This window comes from Amblyomma mixtum, chromosome 2 (assembly GCF_055824585.1).
Source record: "Amblyomma mixtum isolate Tamu chromosome 2, ASM5582458v1, whole genome shotgun sequence".
In the NCBI taxonomy this organism is placed as follows: Eukaryota; Metazoa; Arthropoda; class Arachnida; order Ixodida; family Ixodidae; genus Amblyomma; species Amblyomma mixtum.
The window spans coordinates 20761070-20787964 of record NC_143013.1 but is presented as its reverse complement, the minus strand read 5'-3'; the positions used below and the strand labels follow the sequence as shown (position 1 = coordinate 20787964).

Below are 26895 nucleotides of genomic sequence, written 5' to 3'. Positions count from 1 at the left end.
TTTCATTTTTTCATGGCACGCCTTCATCAAAATACGGCCGCCGCGGCTGGGGCATTAAAATCTCTTCAGAGTCTGTCGTGAAACGGTCTTTTTCCCTGCCCGCACGTACGATCCTTTCGCACTTTGTAGTAGTAAAGGGCCATGGAAAGCTAGTGCCCTCTGATCCCAAGGATTGCATACAGTAAGCGTACAGCCGGCCAAATCTTTAGCGGGCGTGCGCGACGGCCGCTTTTTCGGCGCTCGTGCGCTTTGTGAGGAAGCAAACTTGGGGAAAGCTCAATATTAAGCAGGGGTTTAGTAAGCCACTGCTTAGATTTGATGTCTTAGCAAGTTTGCGCCATCATAAGCTGCAGGAGCACGGAAAACGCGGCCGTCACGCACGCCAGCTAAAGATTTAGCCGGTTGTACATGTCGGACGCGCACTGTTCTCGGCAGCGAGCAAACTTTCAAACACATGGGCCTCAGCAGACGTCGAAATTAGGAAGTGGAGCACAATCTACACAAGAACAAGTTTCCTTCCGGAACTTCCCTGGAGCTGCGGTCTCCAGTACACTGATACACTGATCATAATGAGAGCAAATGAGCACAAACGAAATGTAAATAACGCAACTCGACGATTCTCGGCAGAATATTGCAAGCTATGCGGATGCGTGCCAGAAATGAAGTTCTCGACTAGGCGAAGACAGGAATAAACGCGAGAGAGCAAATGCCCTTGTTTTCTGTTTATTAGAATGCAAGACAACCGAACTGGCAGGCCTTCTGTGCACTACCTCTTGCTAAGATTGCTCTTCCTCGAAGGTTTTCCTTCAGTAGACAATTTAGCGCCTTTTCGCGTTCCATCTGCATTAATCCGCGTTTTTTTTTTTCCACCTTCATTCGAGTCAATTTCATTTGCTCTGACTGTTATTATCCGTTTCTCTATATAGTGTGCGCAGTTCAGTTGGATCTCCCAGACACTTTTTTCTTATTCCCCAGTGTTTACCGATTATCATTCAGGTTAACCTCCCTGCCTTTCCTCTTCTACCTCCTCCTCCTCCTCCTCCTCCCAGTGTTTATCGCAGTCACGTCTATGCTTTCTAACTGTTGCTGTCTTCTGTGTACTCCAACGTTTTGAGCTTAGTTTTCTGGTTCATTTGTTGTGACAGTCGTATTAAAGAAGAATTTTACAAAAAGTGTATGCTTAGAATGCTCCCGCTTTGCTTAATTTTGTTCTCTTGGGTACAACCGCTATTCTGTTTTTGGTGCCAGAAACGTCGACTTCGTGCGTATGCGAGATCTGTAGGTATGAGCAACATAAGGGGTCATACGGCCGAGAAGACAAGTGTAGTAGGCGGCTCGAGCAGGGAATAAAGCTGAGAAGTAAGCGCTAGTCTTCTGGCGCATTTGTGCGCGTTTCTTTGCCTGCCCCGTCCGTCTTTTGTACGCTGCAAAGTGCCTTGTACAACTTCTCGACAGCACAAAGCAAGAAGAAAATCAACGTCTTTATTCTTTGAGCCACGCTATAAAAGATGAAGAAGTCTCTCGTTGCTCCCGTTCAACTCTCTACAAAATTTGAAGCTCCTCAAGTCTCAGGGCTCATAGCTCAGGAAGTTCGCCTTTTAAAAGTGAAATGTGGGTAAGGAGAAAACGAGAGCAATGGGTTTTAACAAAGCGATCGTTACTCAAAGCAAACACATTTTATTGTAGCCCCAGGGTGTTATCCTCCACATATAAATGGATGGTCACCAGTACGTTTGCATTGAATCGCGTACTCTATGCTGAAGGGCTTTTCAAACACAATTACCTTCGCGTCTAAGGTTACGACTTCCTTCTTAGCATGTAGTAAATGGCCAAGATATCTACCAGAAGCTAATGGAGTTTTTCATTACTCAGTCTTGCAACCTACGTGGGTATGATGCATTCTTGGATAACTTGTCACATTTTATTTAGAACAAATTTAGTTTCATTGATCCGTAAGGTATCACAGCTGACAGAGATACTTATCTCTTTGTCTCTTCTTTCCTGCGAAGCACAACACTTGTTCCACATAAACTCACAAGTATCATTATTGTAAGATGCAGCAATGGTCTGTTTCTTTTTATACAACGCAAAGGTACTCGACTGAACGCTCATAAGTGGAGTATCTTGCGGCTCTCTTCTCTGATGACGTGCTTCTGGACCTTGCCGGACACAGTCTTTGGAAATTCGCCGACAAATAGTACGTATCTGGGAACCTTGTAGTGAGTCAACTGCAAAGGGAAAGTAGATTTTACTAAATAACGCGGTCATCAGCTCAGTTTCCGAGTGTAGTACTCATACAGTTTTGTACAGTGCCCGGTTTTTCTATTTAGGTTCGCGCATAAGGCTCGACAACTCGAAACCAAAAACATGCACATGTCGAAGCTTGCTAGAACAAGCACGTGACAATGTAACGCCACGAGAAGGTGCGCCAATAAAGGCTTTTGCATCGGCGGCACCTCTTGGCTTATTGTAGAGGTTTTGTTCGGTCCGTTTTTCGTGGGCAGCGACAGAAATACGAATATTTGTAACATCCTAATGTTTTCGTACATGTGCACAAATCTACAGCCCCCCTCCCTCTTTCAATACGGGGATCCCCACAAACTCGAGGAAGAAACGGCGTTCGAACGCAGTTTCTTTCGCTAATAGGTGCTGGTGGGCTAGCTATAAGGGTATTGCATAGTGAAAGATTATATCGCGAAAGCGCGAAAGAGGAGAGTGACACACACAAACTGTTGAGCTTTTCTGCCACTCGGTGTCAGCACCATACTCGCTTCGAACCATGGAGGAAGAGAGAAAATAGGCAGGACTCTAGGTAACAATACCGCACTGTGGAAGAGAAATGTGGCGGCACACAGAGGAGTTGGGAGGAGGCATAATTTCAGCGCCTGTAGTGTTGTGGGCACAACGGTGGCTCGTTTGTCATCTGCTTTGTTTTATTGCAGCGATTCGACTCAGTCGACCAACCTAAGTTGTATTGGAGAGCTTATTGCTATTGGTTTCGTATCCTGGCGGCAGTTTTGTTATTCTCGCCACTCTGAAATACGCACGCAATAGCAGACGCCGGAGGCGTGCCGAGAGAGTAGGGTAGGAAAGGGGACTTTGAATGATCAGAACCTTACCCGACAAAATGTTGCCATACTCTCTGCCAGGTTCATAAAAAAGACATCACAACCTCTCAGACGTTTTTCTATCCTACGTGCGTTGAGCCGTCTATGCATAAAAAAAACGGCGCACAGAAAAATACGAAAAACACAGGGAGAATGGACAGGACAGGAGCGCACTAGCAAATGATGCGTCGTCGGAGAAACACCTCTCACTCAGGGTTTAGTCGGTATGTCTACCTTACGGCTACGTCACGTTTTTATTTGGTTTTTTATCTGGTCGACACGTGCGGAACTTCCTGGCGCATGCCTCGGTGAGCATGCGCCAGGAAGTTCCGCACGTGTCGACCAGATAAAAAACCAAATGAAAACGTGACGTAGCTGTAAGGTAGACATACCGACTAAACCCTGAGTGAGAGGTGTTTCTCCGACGACGCATCATTTGCTAGTGCACTCCTGTCCTGTCCGTTCTTCCCGTGTTTTTCTGTGCGCCGTTTTTTTTTATGGATGGTTACCAACTAGCCCAACTTTCTGCTTTACTCAACAGCCGTCTATGACATGTTCGGGGAAATGCGGAGCTTGCAGTCTTCTCTCCTCTCCTGTGTATCCCTTGTCTGGGGACCTGAACTGTGCAGGGAGGGTTAGGTGTAACAAACATTTTCATGAGTGGCGGCAGAGATACCAACCTTCTCCTTACAGAAGTTTTTGATATCCTCTGGGCTCGGGCTAAGTCCTGGTTTTAGCTTTATCCACGCACAAACCTGTTCGCCTTTCCTTTCGTCCGGTACTCCAACCACCTGCAAAATGACGTTTTTTATTACGGTATTAAAATATGCTTGTATGGAGCGGAACGCGATAAAATAAGTTGTTAGCGCTGGCGCCATTCAGAATTAGGTAAAAGAGAAATTAGAAACCTTAGCTTTTTTTTTTAGGAACCAGTTTTATTTGTTTTTGTTCAGCGGCCACTTGCCTGGGCTTCCTGCACGGCTGGATGGGCGTAGAGGCTCTGCTCAACCTCCTGCGGGTAGACTCTCCGCACCGCGCACGATGACGTCCCTGATGCGGCCCAAGATGGAAACTCGACCATCTTCCGTCATCACAGCGCCGTCTCTGCACGCGTTTAGAAATTAGCTTCGTCATTATCGTAGGAACCGCTCTGCAATGCTGTGCTGTCGTGGCACGCAACAAGGGTGACGAACACACAGGACGTCCCTTTCGCCACGCGTGTCTTGTAACCATTTTATCACAAAGTTGCAAGGTTGCCTTACGGCAGCGGGAGAACTGATAATGCGATCACAAGGAAAGCTGCGCGGAATGCTACCCGCTCTGCGAGGATGCGATAAAGGACAGCATGTATGTCCTGGCGAACTCAGTGCATATATCGCGACTTTAGGAGATTAGGCAATAGCGCTGCGTGTGTTTCCCTGCTTTTGTTGTGATCAATTTTTTGCCAGAATCAGCAGGGAACCGTAAGCAAGAGGCCTAAAATGGAATGCGGTTGCTGTGACGTTCAGCAGCACGCAGAGCAAGCGTTATTATCCTACGATGTACAGCATGTGGGATGAGCGCTTACAGGTGATCCTATAGGCCACGCCACTAGATCTGCTCGTAGACTAAGCACCGGAAAACTGCACACGAAAGCGGCTTTATTTTTTGGGTAATGGGAAAGCTTACAAGTTTCGGCGAATATCGCAATACGGGGACAATCTAGTTTTCAGCTCCTTTCATTTTGGTATTAAATTTTTACGACGTTCAAGGAATTTGGCACCCTATCCCCTATTGTGATTTTTCGCTTCTCATACGTTTGACTGCAATGTTTTGCGTGACACTAATGGCTATGTAGAACTGTAAGACAGAGTTCGTTATATCGCAATCGGAATTAATGCTACCGCTGTCATACTTCCAACATGAAAAACAATGTGTTATAAAACAACATTTTTCTTCATCGTTTATCAGTGACTGAGTTAGACCTGGCCGGTGTCGATCTATATATCAAGAGAGGTTGTTTGCCGAATGGCTTAATATGATTTCTTTTAAGTGACCGCGACGTCTTCCTTGACTTCAATTAAGCCCCTTGCACCACAAAACCATATCTCCAGCCGTCAATCGGATCAGTCTTCATGATCATGTTTAGTAACAGAGTACGTGCGATAAGCATTTTCATTTATCTAACTACACTAAGCATGCATAAAGTAGACCTGACCCAGTATGGTACCAGCCATTGCGTACAGCTTCTTTCGTCTTCTTGTCTTCCTTGAAGTACCCCATGAAGACCGCGTAGCCTCGGGTACAAAGTTCGCCTCTGTGATTGACGGGAACAATCCTGTTTTGAGAATCGACGATTTTTACCTTGAAAAAGAGAATAATATATACAGAACCTTGTAATCTGTATCTCTGCATAACTTAAATACAAAGATGACAACAAAGACAAAGTAGCAAATCAGAGAAATTACCTGATTGCTAGCTGAGTTACTAATATACGTAAATGATGTCCATACGTATTAAACCTCAAGCCTATATCAGTAAAGAGATAAAGTAACCGGGCTTGCTGAAGAGCTTTACAGAAAAAGGCAGGAAATATTATTTGACAAATTATCTGATCAGCATTTGTGCTGATGCGATACAAACATGCTTCATTGGTAACCTTTGACTACAGTTACTTATAGTCATGCTTGGAGCGCAAGGAAGGCAAGATCGACACTAACACGATGAACGCAGGCGTTCGCGAGCGCCTGCTTTCGTCGCCTTACTGTTGACCTCTTGTCTTCCTTGCACTGTAAACGGGACAGTCCCCAGTAGCAACTAACTCCACAGTTCACTCTTTCAAACTATACGCCCCGGAACTCAGAGGTTTGCGTCAAGTAGAAAAGAAACATATGAAACCTGTGGCTTAAAGTCGGCAACTCATGGTGCCTCAGCACGTGCACAGCGCCAGAGGCTCACAAACTAAGCCTTTTTGCATTCCACCGGCGCCAACGCAGGGCAAATCGATGTTGCGCAAAACCAGACAACTGTTTCTGCTTGCGCGAAATGCAATATTGCCATGCGAATATCTTTCAATAGTTGTGTCTGCGCTGGTGGTGTCGAGGGTTCGAGGTGGCGAGGGTTCATAATAAAAATAACAAAAAGCAGCGCCCAGAGATCGGGCAAGATAAGACACACACGGAGTTATTCAGTCTCCAGACTTATCCTCGATAACAGTCTGTAGTTCAGGTGTTCACCAACTAGCCTAACTCCAGATTGCCATTCAGGATTAATAGGTTTGAAATAGGAAGCAAGTGGGATGTGATGAGGACAATCAGTTGATACTCACTTCAACATGATCAAGTGGCTTCCCGACCGAATCTATCCATCGATCCAGAGGCTGGTTCGGGTCGTTAGCGGCGATCATAGAGCTTGTTTCTGTTGTCCCGTACAAGATCTACGCAGTCATGAGAAGCAATCATGCAAATTCCGCAGAGTCATGCACAAGGGCATTGCATTCAGCATAAGGACATTTTAGCATAAAAGTTTCCTGCTGGTTTTGTCTTATTGCTAATACTGCTTTCGAGATTTCAGTATTCTTCGTCGGTTCATTTATGCTTTTCTGCACAAAAAACCGAAGGTATGGCAAGAAAGAAGATAGTACGTGACCAGTTTCAATCAACAATTCTGCCTGGTAGCTACTTAAGCTAGCGCACAACACCCGACGTCATTACCCCTTACTCCCATGGCAAAAGTACGAATCGGCTGTTGTTATATTCATGCGTTGATATGCGCGGAACCTGATGCAAAATGTAGGAGACCGCTGTCAAGGAAGTTTTGGGTATCCTTCCTGGCAGTTTACTTAGAGACATTATGCGTTCTTCATCAAACAACTGCAATAGTACTATTCGAGCGTATTCATTTTTTTGTACACAGTGCACAGTGTGTAATGACTAGGAGTTGGACTTGAGGTCCCTTTACTAAAAGAATTAATTTTAGCGCCAATGTCGAGATTCTTTACTTACATGAAAGCGGCGGACGTTCAGCTTCTCCATGACACTTTCTATGACTTGATGAGGACATGGGGCACCGGATATGACAGCTGCATTCACGTTCGTAACCTTATTTGCCTGCTTCTAAACTCATTTTTTCATGCAAGTGTCATCGAAAAAAAGTCCGAAATAAAATGCCGGAACTAAACAGTAAGCTGTCTTCTGAAAAACCAACATACATCCACATAGTGCGAGCTACTAAATAGAAAAGAAAGCTATGTTGCCTATACCGTTGCGAAAATGATCCAAACACTTATAATTTATCCCGTGACCCCCGGTATTTCTCCTAATTTAGTGCTGCACAGTTTACCCTCTGTACACTATACCTTCTGTATTTGTAGTTAGCAGTGCCCTTAATAATAACATTGGCTTAAAACAGGGCTAGAGCACAAGTCTAAATATATGACAGGATGAAAATGCCCTTACAAAAATTTCTTTACACACTGTATTTACGGTCCATAGACTTTTGTCAATAAAATCTATAGACTTTCTGCAGACGTGTTAAGGAGGAGATCTGGGCAAGCGCTGTGTAAAGCCGCTTCTAAGTTCTATAGCCGGAAATCCTATAGACGATAAAAATTATACAGATAGTCTGTAGACAAACTAGGTTTATGGCCGTACAGGTTTAGTAGACTTCTGTCTATAGGCAGTCTATAAGTTATGAATAGACAAAATGAGATATTTAAAGGAAGGCAATCGAGTCTATAAGTAGCCTATATGCAGTCTGTACGCCAATACCGTAAGTGTGCTCATGCACTGCGGTTGATGTGCTGGCAAGGGCAAAGCTAGTGTAGTTTAATGGCGTGAATAGGATAGCAGGCGATCATTGTACCGAAGAGTTCAAGTGAGGTATGTAAAATGGCGAGCCCTGTAAAATGTCGAGCCCTCGAAATTTGAATGCTGTAAGGCTTCATCAGCAGCATGAAAGCTTCGAGCTCACGAAGGAAAAATGTCTGTTGGGATTGTAAACATGGATCAAACTATGTAGCAAACGGACACAACATAATTACGTAACCACTGATGCTTCAGAAAATTTCAAGCGGCCCTATCATTCAATTAAAAAATTAAAACAAAAAATGCCAGGAAGCCCATTTCTCTTACCTCTTCGAATGGATGGTACATCGTTGTGGCTGCATTCCACGTGCTCTAGAATGTCGATGTACATCGACGGCGTTCCGTATATAGCCGTGCAACTGCAAAAAGTAGTCGCACTTAACAAAAGGCAAAGAAACTTCGGGAAATAGGCCTCCAAATATTTTACCCTTCCTTTTCGATGCACCTCAGGGCAGCGTCCGCTCTGAAACTCGGCGCTGGCATCACAATGGTGGACCCAAAAATGGCGGCCGACATCGTGCCAGCGACGCATCCGAAGCAGTGGACTAGTGGCACGTTCAGGCAGATCAACTCGTCCTGTACAAAAATAATGGTCGAATTAACAGTGGAACAGATAGAAACAAGGAGCGAGGAAAGTACTTCCGCAGAGTATTAAAAGTTGTTTCATGGGGAAGGCTATACGCCAGAAGAATAGATTGAGAGATAGATAGAGAGAGAGGGAAAGGCAGGGATGTTAACCAGAAAGGATTCCGGTTGGCTACCCTGCACAGGGGAAGGGAATGAGGGGAATTAAAGAGGAAAGAGAGAAGGAACGGGAAATAATCACAGTCTGTCAATCAAGGCAGTCTCTCTCAAAAAGCAAAAGAGTGCCTTGTAAGCCTTGATGGCAGTTGACTGTTGTGGCCACGGACCGAGGATCTTGGCCTCTGTGCAAGGGCGAGGATCCAGGCGGTCCAGAGCACAGCGCAGCTTATGTCTTTCGGCCACAAAGGCAGGGCACTCACACAAGAGATGAGTGATTGTCTCTTCACAGGCGCAGTTCACACAAGAAGGGCTGTCGGCCATCGCGATCCGGAAAGCAAACTATTTTGTCTTGCACTATTAGCGCTGTCGTTTTAATAAAAACGGCAACAGGTCGGCGGCTGCTTTTTTTTTTTTGTTGTGTGTCATCTTTGGGTCATACTGATGGTAGTGCCAATTATAAACACAAGTAGTAAATTACAAACAAAGTAATAAAAGCCGGAGGTTACCTTTACTCTCGCAACGTAAGGCGCCCTCCTCTACATAAATGGTTGCATAAAACCAACCACTTCAATACCACATTATCACTTGACGTTGTTGAATACCTGCTTGTGTAGATCCAGTTTCCGACCAACGAGGTAGGCGTTGTTCACAAGGCTGAAGTGAGACAACTGTGCCGCCTTGGGCTTTCCAGTTGTACCCTGTAGAGAAAAATTCTGTTCATTACAAGAGTACATCAAACAGGTTTCGTCAATGTCTTGCATGCCGCTGTATCTAACAAGAAATCTTTGGACTTAGGCGGCTAAATTTCTCAATGCGAACGCTACTTTTACAGGTTTTCGTGGTAGAACTTCAAGTTGTCTAGTAACGCTATTGACAAATGCTTCTTTAAGCCTACTGTTTGTACAGCTTTATAGGAGGCACGTGTTCTTACGGATGTGAACTGCAGGTTAGCAGCGTCGTCCATTTGCAACTTGGATGTGGTGCAGCGCACGGCGCGGAGGTGTTCGCTGGTAACCGACCCCATGAGGTCAGCGAACGTAACCGTGCCCCTGCAGGAAGTAGGGTTTTGGCATTGCAACCACGAGCGTGAAGACAGCAGGAAAAACACTGCTTGTGTCGCATTAAAGCAAAAGCCGCGAAGTGCATTGGTACGAGCGGTTTACCCTACAAAGTACAGTCAAGGGCAAAGGTCTCTGCACCACGTGATCTGCAAACGAAGCCGATAGCTTTTTATTAGCCCCCGTCTGGAATGCATACGTGTTTAGGCAAAAGAAGCTTGTGACTTTCACCTCCACAATTACCCTCTCAAACCGGTGCCTAGTAATAGAGCTATCGGCTTTGCTTGCGGATCACGTGTTCCACAGACTTTGGTCCTCGACTGTACGTGATAGGATAAACCGATCATCATCTGAACTAGCCGTTTAGAGTCGCGCACAAGTTTTTGTTCATGTTAACAATTTGTTCATTGCTCTCGTTCTATTAAAGATAGATTTGTTGATTCCATCATATCTATGTCGTTGCTTCCGATATCCCGTCTTCCTTCGCACGGAGGACCTTTGGCAGATAGATCTAAAAACAACCATAAATAGACTACCTCATGCAAATATTTTTCATTCTATGCTTCGCACTTGCACTAGCTGAAATCCAAATTTTCGAACTCTGTGTTTTACTATGTCCCACCCAAGGCTGAGGCGACGACCGAATGCACTGGAGAATCTACCGACGGCAACAGAGCAGTCGCAAAAAAGTTTTGCGTGCCAGAAAAAAGAAAAAATTCAAGAATAATGCGTGTTCCTTCGTAAACGCGAATAACGTCAAAAGCATGTCACAGCGCAGTCGTATATGTTGCTGAATAATTGAAAAAAAAAAAATGAAGGAATGGAGACAACCCTTACGGCTTCGCAGTTTCTCCGATGACTATGATGTGCTTCAGGCTCGGAAGCCTGCAAACGAGACAGGTTTCAATGAGCTTGCTTGCATCACTGCTCAGGCGTTGACCTAGGAAGAGGTAAGACTCCTAAAGCATCGTATCCAACAGGACGGTTATGCTTAGCTAAAAGTCATATTGTGGTTACCGCTAGCGTACTCGTACCTTGACGCAAACAGGTCAACAGGATTCTGCAAAGTTCTCCGAACATGTGTGAGCATGCGCGTGTATGTGTACGCAAGTGCGCTTGTATTGTACGCGATTCAAGTTTCGTGTTCGATCCGGAGCAGCATGCTAGGCCCATGGTCAGGCCAGTCATCAATTCCATCGTCAATTAAATCACTAACGAAAATATTCGAACAAGCATCTCTCCACTGGCATACGATACCTTGAGCTTTTGAGTTCGCCTGGAGTGCACGATGTTAGCTCTGGGGCCAATTTGACCAACATTTGGTAGTAGTCCAGCTTTGAAAACTGCTCCGAAAAGATGACCGCCTTGCAGTCCGTCTGAAAATATTAAGAATCTCTTTGTGCACTGAAGTATTGGAGCATGCGCTTTACGCTTACGTGGTTCAGGCAGTATTCAAGCTCAGGAATCTGGTAAGCCGTGTTCACATTGACCTGGCGAAAGAAAGCAGAAATTTGGTCACACTTCACAGGTGGATGTCACTGAGCTGAAATTGCTACAGATGCTCACCAACACCAATCCTGCCTTGGCAGAAGCAAACAGCACGACAGCCCACTCGTACATGTTTGGAGCAACAATCGCTATCCTGGACCCGACTCCCATCTTGAGCGATATGAGGGCAGCTGCGAAGTTGTCAATCTGCAACAGAAAAAGCATCCGCATATACTGTTCCGATGATGCTGTCGAAATAATTTGCGTGTCAAAACTTTTCTCAGACATGCAGGCTCTAACAAGAGGATATGATCTGTCCAGATGACTGAGGCTGAAATTAGGGATCTTTCTCGACATATTAGACACACCAGGTATGTTTTCTTAGCAATGGCTGAGCTCGCAAGAGTCGCCTCACGTAAAGAATGCGCTTGTTAAGGCCTTAATTGAGTTGAACTAAATCCAAACGTTACTCCTGAGCTTCATTCCGTGTCTTGGATTTTGTTCCGACACTAGCGCTTGAGAATGGCTGAGATGGTATCCCAGTGAGCGCCCTGATGAGCACGGGGACTTAGAGTCGGGGCAAACGTAAGCGACAATGACTTCAAACAGTTTGCCACCATAGGGCTTTGTAAGCATTCTTAAATTCGTGTACTATAGTGTCATTCTCTGCAATCTTTCCCATTTCATTTCCTCTGCCATTAAATCGACAGCATTATTCCTCTTGAAAGAATTCAGGGAGGGATAGTTCTCACATTCTAGACTATGAGACTGTAGGAAGTGAGCGGTCAGATGTCATATCGTTCAGCACATGTGCACCATACGAATGAGATTCTGCCTGCTATCTACTTAAGCTAACGCTGTGACAACACCGGATGTCATTTCCCATGCACTCCACTTGAAAAAGCACGAATTGGCCGTTGTTTCATTCATGTGACCATATGCGCAGAACCTTATTTCAAAATGCAGGAGACCGGTGCCGCGGAAGTTTTGGGTATCCTTTCGGGCATTTTACTTAGAGTCACCATGCGTTCTTCGTCAAACAATTGCTAGTAATTATAACTACGTTCTCCTACCGTGGTCACTGAACGCAGTAGGAAAGAGGGTTGTTCATACATCTTGTTTATACTCTGCGTAGGTCTTCCTGATCGACTGGTGGCAAGACACGATAGCCAGATTGTCTCCTCGTTTCTCGGCCGTCCTGTCAATCACATCGCCCAGTGTGCAAGAAAAAAGACGCTGTTTTCCGGGCTTGTGGTAGTAGCTCAGTTTGGTTAGCGGTCTTCTGCAAAAGATGTAAAAGAAGACGCCAGTTTTTAAGCTAAGTTTTTCAGGAACGGAAACACGAAACGGACGTTTCATGCACACAAAGCCAAGCTGATGATTGCAAACGTAAACACGACGTTTTATGCATGGATGGGAGATTTTTTTTGCAAGAAATTTCCTTGCTTTAAGGCAGAAATGAACAGCCAGTGATAGTTGTGATCAAAAGTACGAAAAGTACAGACGGTTGATGCACCTGTCGTAAAAGTACAAATCACTGCGTCTTTAGCAGATATACATGGCCCTCTGGCTATGCAGTCGTTGATAATTATAAGCGCACAACTGGGCCGTGGTCCACGCCATTATCTTCAATGCTTTCGAAAAGATTACTACCAGACACCTCCCACTATAACGCGCATATCCACTGAGTGTGGTAGGACACAATAAGGACTGATAGTGAACGCGTCATGACTCGCATAACCCTGGTAAAAAGCTCCTATCCACTTTAGCCGACACAACCGTAATCAGTCATTTGACTGGTGTTTAGAATGAAGATGGAGTTGCGGAGAATAGCTAGGCCGTTCTTGACGGTGTGTGTAATTTTTTTTCTCATTCTTAACGGGTTCTTGCCACTGTAACTTTGACAAGACAGGCATCCACGCTACTTTTCGAGAATGCCGCGATTACGTCAAGTGATGCCCTGTGGTCAAGCCAGCATTATGAGAGATGGACAGAATGTAACCGTTTACCTGAAATTGCAAGACCGTATGAGCCAAAGCAAAAGCCAGAATCGGCGCTGCACTAACTGCTGTAGTTATTTGCCGTTGGTGTCGTTTGGAAATGTTTGTTCCCCGTCTTTTTGCGTACAACCAGCCAACGTATTCTGCGACACAAAGTACTGCACTCATATGATGCACGTTATGTATGCGCTGTCTAGTTCTAAATGGAGAATTCTTAGCATCTCTAAAAAGCTAAACTATGCGGGTAACACTCTGCGTGTTATTTAGCAAGTACTCTCCGCGGGTTGTTTAAACGGTTAGCCTTACACTGATGATGTTGGCAAGTGCTACACCTGTATGGCTTAGTGCAAGCAAAAAAAGTCAACTCCTACCACTGACTCAGGATCGCAGGGCACTCAAGGAATTTGTCTTTCCTACTGCACGCTTTCAAGATCGTGCAGCGTCAGAGAACAGCGCGTTAGCGACGCTGTCCGCTGTCATCTCCTTAGACAGCACAGAAAGGTGTCGGAAAGAAACGCACTAGACAAACATGTACGTTACCTACAATCGCACAGCGCGAGCCTATAGGTGACGCTGCACGACAAATTTTGTAGCTTCGGGAGGCATAAACGACTTTACATTAATTACAATCACAAGCATCCGAGTGCCACCAGAGCTTGATTTGGGGCCACGTAAACGGCCCTAAGCTTTACATAGAGACTGCTGCGCTGGCGCAAAACACCAGATTTTCCTCGATTCTTACCTTTGTCCGCTATAGGAAGACCTGAATCTTGTATCGCGCACACACAGGCGGGGAAGCAGCGTCCTTGAGTCGCGGAAAACTTGAAGCGTCGACTGCATGCCGGCCAGCGCCATCGTCAACGGCAACGCGGCTGTTTCCTCCCTGAGATCACGTTCACCTACTCGACAGGTCGCGCTTTTTGTTATTTAACCGGCGAAAAGTTTGCTTCATCAGATAAACCCGATCTGCACAACAAAAGCGGAGCGGAGCCGCGGCCCATGAACATACGAAGGCGTCGGCCGTCCGACAATGTGTCTCGTAGCGCGGCGTGCTGGCGATGTTTTTGTGGCCGGGTTCCAGGAGGGCCCGAGGTGATAAGCTTTCCCAGCCGGATAGGCGCGGGCTGGGAAGTGCGCAACGCAATCGGGCATGCAAAAGGGTACACAAGAAGCCCTCACTACGTCGCATCCGATTTATCCGCACGGTTATCAGTGTCCTCACGTGACGCGTATTTGTAACCGTGGCGCGGCAGAAATGGAGGCACTCCGCGGGTTCCGCTACGGTGCTTTTCAAGTCCCGTGGTAATACAGGGTGTATTACCTAAGACATTACACAGTTATTAAAAATCGGCTTTTTTAGTTAGAAGAGCGCTATTTTTAGGAATAGCATTGTCAGCCGTGTAGTACATCAGAATACAACTGAGATGTGCTAACTATCGGGATGGTTAACTAATATTGAATAGTTAACTTTTAACTATTACTGTTAGGCACGTTAATTACTGACAGGCGGGTAGTGCACCGTAATTAATACTCGTATCAATTTTTAGAATTCCGATAATGCGGTTTCCCTCGGCGCTGTGGCTCAACAAATTTTGGCTATTTCGACGAGTTATGCGCACTGGAGAGGTTGCTTTGCCTGCAGGCTTCTCGAAAGCGCATGTATTTTGGCGGAATGAAGCCGTGTCACGGCAATGTAGCTAAGACACGGCCATAACCGTGTCGCAGATTTGAAAGCACGCGCTCAACTACTGGGGCTCTTTTCCCGCCTCAAAGCACGTCTTTCATTTTTCATAAGGTTTATCTTGAATCATCGCTCCATGAAGATGTCTTTCAGGCACCCGCAGCCTGTTTTACACCCCGTGATCATGCATTCAATGTTAAGCGCACCACATTCCGCGCACTCCCTTTTCGCAAAGAGATTCGTATCGCGCTACGATAATCTAATGAAACTGTTTACCATCTACTACAGCTACCGAGTTTGACATGACTAAACTTCAAGAGCGAATCCGCGCTTTGACCAATATTTAACGAAACCTACAGCCCTAGTGCTGCCATCTTTTGTAGATGTGAAGATACGCCTGCACGTCAGGCCTGTGTGGTGGTTCATTACGCACCCGCGGAATTCAGTTGTCATGCATTTTTGCTTCGTTTCAGTGCTTTACCTGTTGTCGTCATTGTATTTTCTTGCGACAATTCTTGCTTTCGCAATTTCTGAAGTCTCTTTGCAGTACTGAGTAGTACTCTAGGTTTTTTTTACTGTCAGGTTGTGTCCGCAGTGTTATATTTATCCCCCCCCCCCACCCCTTTCCCAATTCTAGTACCTCGGAAGTGGGCATTTAAGAGTACTTTGAATAAAATAAACAATGAAATAGTGCTAACGCAGTATAAAGGAGAACTGAATGTAAGATTAAGCGGAAAGCAAGAAATAAAACAGAAAGCCAGGAAGAAGAAAGTCTCTTGGAGAGAGCGACGCCACCATCGCGAGTTCCCGCCGGCAACTAAGGACGCTCAGCAGAGAGAACGGCGTCATCCACAAAGCGAACAATGCGAACCTTCAGCTGACGTCTTGGACGACGTTAACTGCTAAGCAGTTGCCGCCGCCGTGTGAGATTTGAGATCAGTGACGTCTTGCTGAGGCTTTCAACTATGCCATTAGTTTAGCCAATAATTTTTCGTACTGTTTTCTAAGGGAGAAGAAGTAATGCTAGGATGTCAAAAAGGACGGAGACACTGTCACGAAGTCGCCTTCTACGCTTTTCCACCCATTGCATTTGAAGCGCTAACAAGTTTCATCTACATGCTGCATGCTCCCGAAGTCCTGTTCGGTACGATACATTCGCAGTTCCAACTATTAGCTTTACTTCAATGCATGCAACAGCTGTATTTCACTCATTCCATATTAAGACGCCATTATGGTGAATTGTGGGACTGCGAAAGAAAGGGCACTCGAAGTTTCTAGGTTATACAAACCCGAGCGTAACTACTATGCTATTTATCAAGTACTAAAAGCTGCAAATCTTTCCGTAGGTTTTGGCAATCTTTATAATTGTGGTAGCGGATTTATGTTGACTGCAGTTCGAGTGTTTAGCGCCACAGTCTCGTCGGCAACCATGCGATCACAACTCACCTCTCGCATGCGAGCGCGCATGCAAGCGCACTGTTGACCCAACAGCCTTTCACACAGAGTTAAGAGGACTCATACAGGCGAGCTCAGGGATAAACTGACAGGCATGTAACCAAAGGGGCAGGTTGGTATGAAGGAACTATATAGTGGGAAAAGCACGCAGCACAGGCTGAAGGTGAGACGCATATATAGCGCCCTTTGTGTTGTGCTTGTCTGCACCCTGTCCTAAACGCTATTCCGACGCTTTGATGAAGAGTCAGGATATCCAGTTACTTCAGCCAGCGAGGGACTGCTTTCACCGAGTGCTATTTATGACAGGTTATTTGTGTACTTGGACTGTGAATCTAAGTGAACGGTTGGGTTCACTTTCACACCCAAGAGCCACAAGGCTAACTCAGTATAACCCAAGAGTAGATTATTTTACCGGTCATGGATAATTCCCGTCAAGTCTCGATACATATAATTCATGATTTTGAGTTTTTGCGTAAATAATCTTGGAAGAGATTATTTCAGAGGGCACGTGCGTCATGAACATGTTTTCTCCAACAACCGTCTGAAAGCTTTTTTAGCGCCGGCAGATAAGCCATTGTCTTTGCAAACAGTAGAAGAAATCATGTGATGACCCTCAAATGGATGATAAATGTATGAGGCATACATGTTTGTTCTCATCCAATCTACAAAAGTCTCGCTGACTTAGATTTATGCAACTAGAATGCAAAAATGATGAGTGTGCAAATCAAGAGACGAAGTAATGCGCCGCAAAACGCGCAAGTTTATTTTTACATTGCTTAAAAGTACATGTAAATGAAAAAATATATACTAATAATATCCATCACAATGCAACTGCATTCGAAGGACTAGCACGTATTTGTAATTCCTGCATTATTCGGGCCCAGTGGTCGGGCACAAGCCGAGATCACAGCCTATCACTCTGTGCATAGTAACAAACCCTGAATATTGCTACCTTCTTCAACACCACTAGCACTAAGCCGAAAGCCAGTGTAGAGATGTGCCAAGAAAAGCATTCTAGTGCAGTAAGTGAGCGAACGACGAACCAAGGATGCAAAAGTAAGGTAAGGTCACTCAATACAAAAATGTCGCTCAGACTTTACTATCCGTCGTCACCAACTTGTACGCTCTTCTGGCTTAGGTGACAGTTCACAAAGGCGCCTTCTTTTCGTGTCATCAGTGAGTTGAACAATTAGGTGGCAATACTCAGTAGCGCGAAAGGGTGTCGTTTAGTTAGAGCAGGGTTACATCAGTGTTCTTCGTGGAATGCATGAAACGTAGGTGCTAGCATCCCGACAACGCTGCAAGTGCTGAATAGAATATAAGCCAGTAATCTTGATTTGTGCTTTAGAAAACACGTGGCAGCACCTCAACGCTTCAAACAACCAGTGCTGTGTAAAGTTTCTCCGCCATCGGAGACCGCCACCATCAACACCAATGACCCCGAAGGTGCCCCGGAACCCCCCTCTGGCACTGAAAGCAGCGTTGCCATCATAGCTCGAAGGAACCGAGGCTCTTGAGGCCGCTCGTGTTCGTCTTCTGCGAGAGCAAGAATTCCTCCAGCGACAGCATCCCATCCTTGTCCTTGTCGTCCTCGCCCAGCGCATCGTCCACCATATCTGGGGCGAAGAATACGTTCAACACAATGTTACTAGGTAATCTAGTAACGTTGGTTCAACACAGCTCAGAAAAAGAAGAGTGGTATTGGGGTAAGAAGAAAAAAATAACGAATTCTCGTGTATTCATGAGAGCTACGTAAGTGGTCCCCGTCTGTGTGCATGTGTCATTGAATGATGATAACAACAAGTGCGCATGCTCAAGTCACTTAGACCTCTAGATAAGTGCTCGACGCATGTTGGCTTCATGACATGAAGGGCAGAAGCCCATCCTGGGACGAAAAACGTCCTCGCCAACGTTTGTCCAGGTCGATGCTCTTGCTGCCTTTCCCGTGAAGACTGTTGCACTACACACTGACGATTGTTTCTTGTCTATTCCAGCCTGCTCTGTGGCACGAGCTGGGTTGCTTCATTACGCGACAGCTTAAGGCTCCCGTTGAGCAGAAAATCCGGCGTCGGCGCTGGAATGTGCGAGAAATCCGGATTGGTCGAAAAGGTGGCTAATTCACTCATGGAGCGGCGGATTTGAAAAGTGATTAAAAGATTATAAAACTGGTGATTCGAAGGTCGAAACCTGGCTCAAACGTTATTAGGACACGTAAGTAGAGATTGAATGGCACTGAGAAGAAAATTTCGGCAATTAGTCGGGAATCAAACCTCTGACCCTTCGGTTGCGAGTCGGACACGCTATCCACAGGCCACGCAGACACGTTCGTACGGCTTGTTTAAAGCGGGTTATGTGAAAGACCACACGACATACATATAAAGCGGGGCTTATATGTATGTCGTGTGGTCTTTCACATAATGATTGTGATCTTGAAAGACGAAAAAATGACTGTGTCTCTGTGGGCAAGAGGAACAGCTGATGGTACCCTTAATGATTAATATGCGATAAAAAGTTTACGGGGATACGGTAGCCACAACTGGCAAAGGGCAGGGTTAATTAGAGAGACATGGGAGAGGACTTTGTCGTGCAGTGGGCGTAGTCAGCTGATGATGATGATCACCCTTAACGCTGTGACGTGTCCCCAAACTTTTATTTTTCATTCCTTTTCGTCTGCCCCAGCACAGAATTAGTTTGTCTGCTCCAGCCTATCGACAGGCGGCATCTTCTTGCTTTACTATCTTCTAAAGAAGAACTGGCTACTCGCCCTACCAAAAGAGTGGGAATGCGTGCAAAGTACAACAGCTGTTTACTTGATAACAACTCTCTTTGAAGCTGAAGATCATTTGATGCCGTTTCAGACAGAGCTTTTGCTAGCAGGAATGAAAGCCACGGTTTATTCCGAGACATCATAGTATTTCGAACGTAAGCTGGTATGCAATGAAAAATAATGATCAAGGCTGAGCGATATAAGATGGTTCATACCATTTCCCTCTGCGTCCAGAATGTCGATCTTTGAGTGGATCAGGGCCCGTCGCACTTCTTCCGGGCTTAGGGCGTCATCTTTGTCAACATCATGAAACCTATAATGGAGACACAAAGAAGAATTTAAGAGTTTTTCTTTCAAGGAAGATAAATGTCGTTTCAATGCCAAAAGAAAAGAAAGCAGAGTGTAAATTTATGCTCATAATGAAAACGTCAACCGAGTTCTTGTCTACGTTCCTGGTGGTTTAAGTAAAATATATATGCGTCCCTGGGCCGCGGACCTCCCTACATACGCGGCATTTCCAGCGCATGTTTTCGGAATGGGAGGGTGCCAATTCAAATCTACCGCTTCTCTAAAGACTGGAGTCTGCTTTCAACATCTTGGACCTTGAACGCTTTGTTCACATTGTTACTACTACGTAAACCAGCATCGTATATTCGGCCACGTAAAGTATAATGAGAACGTATCGTAGGTTTTAGCAGTATCGGGATGCAGTAAGTTGTTTTTCTTCCATCATATATGCTTTATTATGATTAGTACATCGAAACCAAGCGTACCCCTGGTATTGATGAATAGCTTATAAATACAAAGCGGTGGAGCCGTCTTGCCGCACAGGTCAGCTTAGCAGCAACAGCGAATGTCGAACTCTTCACCTCAATGCACATTCGGAATGCGACAAGACATGGTTTCTCGGCCGCCGCGGTGGCTCAGTGGCTATGGTGCTCGGCTGCTGGCCTGAAAGACGTGGGTTCGATCCCGGTCGCGGCGGCTGAATTTCTTTGGAGGAGAAATTCGAGGCCCGTGTACTGTGCGATGTCAGTGCACGTTAAAGAACCCCAGGTGGTCGAAATTTCCGGAGCCCTCCACTACGGCGTCTCTCATAGCCTTAGTCGCTTTGGGACGTTAAACCCCATAAACCAAACCATAAACCAAACATGGTTTCTCGCATGAGCTATTTAAGTGAACGGAATTTTCAGAAATTTCCTCTTTTGGACAGCTACTAATAACGAAGTTGGAATTTCGCGGCACAGCAAACGCTAAGCCAAATCCAACGCAATGTACAGATGAGCACAGTTAATGGTTCGGGCTCCCCATTTAATAAGATCGCGAGTTTCTTGGCTAGTCTACTAGAATGTTTTGTTCGTCACGCAAAATACCGATGCGCCTGAAAGTTATACGTTTACGTTTATCGTGATAAATAAATATGGTGGCTGTTTAACTGATAAATTTTTTGGTGGCTATTTAACTCAGACATAAAGGCACCGTCCATGTAGACGATGCGAAGAAAATAAACAAGGGCTTAGTGATGCAAAAAAAAAGGATTCAGGTGGACGGGAACACGCCGCTCGCTTATGTTTAATCCCTCAGCGGTGACGTCATATCCAGAGGAGGTTTGGTAAATCATTTAACTATGTCGAATATCGAGAAGTTGCATCTAACTAATAATTATGTACAGTATCATTCTGGCGCTTCAATTAGGACATTTGCTTTGATCGCAGAAAAAAAAAAAGCAACTCCCTGCACCTGAACACTTCTTCGTAGATTTCTTCAAAGGTCTTCTTCGGTTCCTCGTAGAAGAACTCTTTTTCCTTGAACAGGTCCTCGGTGTCGGGACCAAACATGTGACCCAGGTCGTCTCCCATTCTGCAACAAAAAACAAACAATCAGGGTAAAAAAAAAAAGTCTGAAACCTAGGAGACCGCAAGCTGCAATAAAAAAGTTTAAAAAATGCACTTTTATAGCAGGAATCCAAAAAGTTCCAGGAAGGCAGCAATACAGTATGGCCATTGAAGGCGTCCACACCGAATATTTTTTTGTGGCCCTTTTCTTAACGAAATCTCGCATGGATAGCGTTAAAGTGAGGGGCCTTCGCAAACATGACCCTGAAGGAGACCTCCCAGAGGGCCCCTGAGAGAAAACTTTGCAACGAGCGTGGGAATAAAAGGCGAAAGTTCAAATAGGAACAAAATTGACAACTATGCAACCTTCTTGTAAGTAAAGAAACGCGCCGTCTTCTCCCTTTGGGAAGGAGCGGAAGCGGCTGTGTGCCACTTCGCAGTTACATTCGGGCGGAGATTATGCAACCATATACTTCTTCCTTAATCACGCGAGCACAGGTAGAATCTCACGGGAAGCGGCAGTGGTGGAGCGTGGACGGCTCTGCCAATAGAAATGAATCCCCCACCTTCCAATGTATTTTCAAGACACATAACCATGTCAAGGCTACACTCCTTGACTTCAGATCTGTTTTTTTTTTTGCGTGTGTGAACAGGTCATGGTATGTTCTACAAGTGATGACAACCATCGCGCCCTTGCCTTCGCTCTTCCAAAGACAACCCTAAACATGAAGATCTGCTGCATACTGGCTCTTCTGCACAGTCAGAAGTATGTTAAATGTCATGCCTCACATCCCACACCTTATTTCTCCACTGATACAACAAACGAGCTCCTTACCAATAGCGCTATGCTCTTGGTCTGCAGCGACCCTTACGACTACTCTCCCTTAGGCCACCTTAGGCCACGGGAAAGAAGACTCGGAAACTGGTGTTAACAAATTTTTTGCTCTCTCTCTCTCTCCCTATCCGGCCACAACGACGACTTGTCTGCATCACTTCACAGAAAGAAAAGCAGAGATTAACATTTTACTGAACAGCGGGAGCTTTTTATTCTTGGTACATGCCCAACAGTTGTGGACAATTTGAGCGGGAAACAGTTTATGAACGCAATTTTTGCATATAATCTAAGATTCACAATAACGATCAGTATATCCGCAGATCACCCAACGGAAGTCTTGGATTTTATTTCTATTAACGTTTTTGCTCTATTCAAAAGTGTCCCCATTGGTTTTCTATGACAGTCTTAACAGTTCGATATGATCTTTGAAGCACTTTAATATAAGGATTTCGCTACATATCAGAAGAATGGACCATTACCTTCAATATTTCCTTAAAAGTATCTTACAATCTTCCATTTTCAAAATCTTTATCTGAGAATGCTGAGAATGTTGGACAAGGTGAAACGACGCGCACTGCAGTTCCAAGTTGGCGATGGCCTACTGTTGAACCGAGACTAAGGAAGGACGGTTGAGACGCAGTTGCCGAGGTGTAAGGAATAATGATGCCCGTTTATTAACGAAGAGGTGGGCCTCCATACGCAGGGGTGGCGGGTCAGTAACGTAAGGCACGATATATGATACACAGAAAAGCTAATATACAAATGCGAGGCGGAACTATACGATACAACAGATGGGAGCTGTCGTCACGCGGCAGCGGTACGGAATAATGTTCTTGAACACACATTCCAATAGGTAAGGATATCATCGCTCACCCGTAGTCGTACGGGAAGCCCTTGCCGGAGTACCAGGGAGGCATGTCCGGAGGAGTTTTATCCGGGCGGACGTCTTCATCTTCGTCCTCAGCCTCTTCTTCAATCAAGGGGTCCTCAACCACGTCCTCGTCCCTCTGGCCACCGAAAGAGAAGCCCCTCGCTCCCACCAGCAGGAGAGCCACGATAAGAGCTGAGGCGTGACTCGGCGACATTGTCGAGTCGAGACTTATCAGTCGTAACCGGCAACGCCAGCGACCTGCGCTAGTATAAGTCGTTTCTTTACACTGGTTACAGCGGCGTTCAAAGTTAGAACAGTCACTTTCATGAAGCAACTGTTATCACCAGCAAACGTTACTGAGTATTCATATAAAAACGACGGAAACCCTGCCGCGGAAAGGTTAAGTGGACAAAGGACAAGTGAATTGTGCCAGATAAAAAACTTGGTCTTTTACTTGGCAGTGAGATCTGAATCAAACCACAAGAGCAAGGAACATCATGAGAAAGGACTCAAAATTCGCAAAACTTGTGTTTTGCGTGAGTGGAACTGGACTGGGTGGCGTATAAGCAGAGAATGATTGTGACAGCCGTAGAGGCGATAGCCCAACTTACGCATTTTTTTCTAGGAATAAAGTCGACCAGCGCTGTGATAATGGCAGGGCCGCACCTTTCAGGCGCCTTGAATCAGAGCAGCACGGACAAATTTAATTGAACACAACGATGTTCGTGAGGCAACACTATCTATGCAAGACCGGCTTACACTTTTATCATAAGCAACTGGTGTGGCTCAGAAGGAGTTTTTCAAAATTTCAAAATTTAAACTATTGTTTGAAGTTGGGATATATAAGAAAAAAAGAAAGGAGTCTTGATTAGAATCAGTATCTGAATCGCATTTCTGCACTGTCTGCTTTCAATTACTTTGAGATGCGCATTTGGCTGAAAAGAGAGACAAAAACTTAACTTAATAACTCTTACTGGTACTATTAGCTCGTGATGCCTAGGTTGGTATCAGTAGCATAATTTGCTTTGAAGACCAATGTAATTTAAAGTGCTCAAGTGCACCCCAGAGCATGATTCTTCAAAGTGCTCAGCGGCAAAACATCGAGTTGCAGGTGCTGCCAGAATGCACAAACTGTTACAGCCTTCAGCTTTTTCCTATCCCACAGCTCATATATATTTCACAACACGCACGCCTGATGCGTTATGGTCAGTTAACAAAAACAAAAACTTCGTTTTTAAGGAAAGAAAATGGCGCAATAACTGTACAACTCCTAGGCGGATACCGCAACCTCGCTTTAAGGGAAAGGAGGAAGGTGGAGGTGAAAGAATAAAGGGAGAACGGTGCCGTAATGGAGGGCGCCGGAAAAATTTCTACCATTTGGGCATACTTTAACGTGCACTGCATCGCACAGCACACGGGCGCATTTTGCATTTCGCCTCTATCGTAATGCCTCCGCCGCAGTCGAGTTCGAACCCGAGTACTCTGGCTCAGTACCCGAGCTCCTATACCACTGAGACACCGCGGCGGGTTTTCGTAAAAACGAATGTTGCACCAGTCGCACATTTCATTTCATTTCATTCACCATATTTTCGTGAATAACAAAAAAAAATGGCGGTACAGGATCCACACACTGAAAATCAGAAACAAAACCAAGCCAGAGTTGAGGCGAATGGATTAAGATTGTCTAACAAAATTCGACATGTTCTCGAACCGGCCGTCACTCCTGCATTTTGCAGTCTTTAGGGAGTGATGCTTACTGTTCTAAACTCCTGCTACAAAAATGAATATGAGCGCAAATACAAGTGAACAATCCGTAAATGTTTATGACTTTAAACATGTGCAACAGTTTAGTATAGAAATTTAGAAAGTTGAAAAATTGCAAGGCACTTTTAAGAAAACATTGAATATAATGGTCCATTCTTCGGATATGGTTAAAAATCTTTTAAAGTGTTTCCATCGATCGCATCGAACATAAAACTCCCATGAACTCCCATGAAAAGAAATGGGGGTACGCTTTTGACGATAGCAAATATGTTAATAGAATAAAAAAATCAAGACTGCCGTCGGTAATCTGCGGATATATTGATTGCTGCAGTGAAATCATACATTATGTGAAAAAAGTGCGTGCATAAATGGTTTCCCGCTCAAAAATGTTTTTTCCAGAATTGCTGGGTGCGGAGCTCAGGGTGTCTGAGTTAAAGCCTTATGGGAACTTGACGAGCCGCATAATGCGACTTTTTACTCTTATTCGTCCCTCGAGCATGTATCGCCCGCTTGAAAGAAAGAATGAAGGAAAGAAAGAAAGAAAGAAAGAAAGAAAGAGAGAAAGAAGGAAGGAAGGAAAGAAAGGAAGGAAGAGAAAGAAAGACAAAATGAAAGAAAGGAAAAAGGAAGAAAGAAAGAAAGAAAGAAAGAAAGAAAGAAGGAAAGAAAGGAGGAGAGGAAGCAAGAAAGAAAAAAGAAAGAAAGGAAGAAAGGAAAAAGAAGGACAGAATGAAAGAAGATAATAAAGAAAGAAGGAAAGAAAGAAAGAATGAAAAAAGAAAGAAAGAGATACAGAAAGGAACGAAGAAAGAGAGAAAGAAAGGAGAAAAGAAAGAAAGAAATAAAGAAAGGGAAAAGAAGGACAGAAAGAAAGAAAAAGAGAAAGAAGGAAAGAGAGACAGAAAGAAAGAAAGAAAGAAAGAAAGAAAGGAAGAAAGAAAGAAAGAAAGAAAGAAAGAAAGAAAGAAGGAAAGAAAGACAGGAAGAAAGAAAGAAAGAAAGAAAGAGGGAAAGAAAGAAAGAGACAAAGAAAGAAAGAAAGAAAGAAAGAAAGAAAGAAGGAAAGAAGGAAAGAAAGAAAGAAAGAAAGAAAGGAAGAAAGAAAGAAACAAAGAAAGAGGGAAAGAGAAAGAAAGAAAGAAAGAAAGAAAGAAAGAAAGAAAGAAAGAAAGGAAGAAAGAAAGAAAGAAAGAAAGAAAGAAAGAAAGAAAGAAAGAAAGAAAGAAAGAAAGAAAGAAAGAAAGAAAGAAAGAAAGAAAGAAAGAAAGAGTATCAGTAGGACAAGGCCTTCACACGAGGTTGTGAAAACTGCCAGCGCCATTACCTTCCGCGTCCTCGTCGTGCAGGGCCTGTTGTTGTACAGGCAGGTCCTCCGGGTCGCAATGCGGCCAGGTCGGCAGCGATGTGTCACCAGGGCGGCGAGTCGCGGCGCCGCGCAGCTTTCTCCGTCAATGCGGGCCTGCGCGAAGAGGAGACGTCTCCCCGCCGATCGAATATTTTTTCGTGAAATTAGGAGAGCGCGTCGTCATGTTTGCAGGCTCTCTGAAGTCGCCGTTTCTGTTGCCGACAGCGGCGTCGTTGAGGGACCGGGGGTGAGGCTACTATTGATTGCGCACCCTCCCTCCTCAAACATGAGTGGACCACGTGTTGCTCTCTCTAAGTCTTCGTGATGAAACGGCTACTTACCTTCGCGCTCATACATACACCGATCGGAATTGACGGCAGTCGTGATCTGTGCCCTCCGTGCGAGCCATAGAAATCGACGAAGATGGAAGAGATAGAAAGCGACGCCGGTGGCAGTGCTGTGAAATATTCAGGGCCTGGTGCTTTTAGCCTTTCCGGCTATTGTGCTTTTCTGACGCCATCCAGAGAGATCGTATATCAAATCTTGCAACTAATGTGACGTCTCGGAACTGTCAGCAAGAACAAGCACTGCCAGTAATTAGAAACTTTTCGTCGTGTCAGTATTTGCTCCTGACGACGTGACAATGTAAACGCGAAGCAATCCACAGGCAAAAAAGAGGAAACTGCTTGTATAGTGTGGTTGTGTGCGCTTTAATCCATCGCGCAGTCTTGGTGCTGGCTGTTTGTGCGGCAGCTGGCATGCTATATGTACTAGGATGCACTTCAAGCCACTCAAAGCGACTACTTACTTCTATTTGTTATTTTAAATCCGGGGGACCTTCTACACAAACCCGTCAGGCACACCCATTTATGCGCCGGAGGCACAATATCCTGCTACGCCAGCCAACGTGCTACTGATGTGCCGGGAATAGGCAATTCTATGCTTCAGCAACATCTAATTCCCTCCCCTTTTTATTCAATCGGTTTTTGTGGATTGTGTGCGCAACAATCAGATTGAAAAAAGCGGCTTTATTAATTTCGTATTTTGCAACCATAACTGTTCTGCTTCAAACGTCTAAATTTTCCGAAATTAGAACAATAA

The 26895-nt window shown here is 45.0% G+C and overlaps 1 protein-coding gene and 1 pseudogene across 2 annotated transcripts; both read right to left on the bottom strand.

Annotated features, from left to right (window-relative positions):
- Positions 1-1466: 1466 nt before the first annotated feature.
- Positions 1467-14360, bottom strand: LOC149358621 (medium-chain acyl-CoA ligase ACSF2, mitochondrial-like; annotated as a pseudogene). The gene is made up of 16 exons (XR_016288704.1): positions 13984-14360; positions 12355-12523; positions 11320-11448; positions 11190-11243; positions 11011-11129; positions 10591-10638; positions 9627-9744; positions 9298-9393; positions 8379-8527; positions 8219-8310; positions 7091-7167; positions 6415-6522; positions 5305-5450; positions 4072-4211; positions 3788-3898; positions 1467-2228 (listed from the first exon to the last, which is right to left on the bottom strand). The product of XR_016288704.1 is annotated as a medium-chain acyl-CoA ligase ACSF2, mitochondrial-like (transcript).
- A 2430-nt stretch (positions 14361-16790) lies between these two features.
- On the bottom strand, positions 16791-25835 carry LOC149358620 (uncharacterized). Its single transcript, XM_089568883.1, has 5 exons — positions 25774-25835; positions 22688-22943; positions 20885-21004; positions 19360-19457; positions 16791-17993 (listed from the first exon to the last, which is right to left on the bottom strand). The coding sequence occupies exons 2-5, from the start codon at positions 22897-22899 to the stop codon at positions 17866-17868; spliced, it is 558 nt and encodes a 185-aa protein (XP_089425009.1). The 5' UTR covers positions 22900-22943; positions 25774-25835; the 3' UTR covers positions 16791-17865.
- Positions 25836-26895: the final 1060 nt, after the last annotated feature.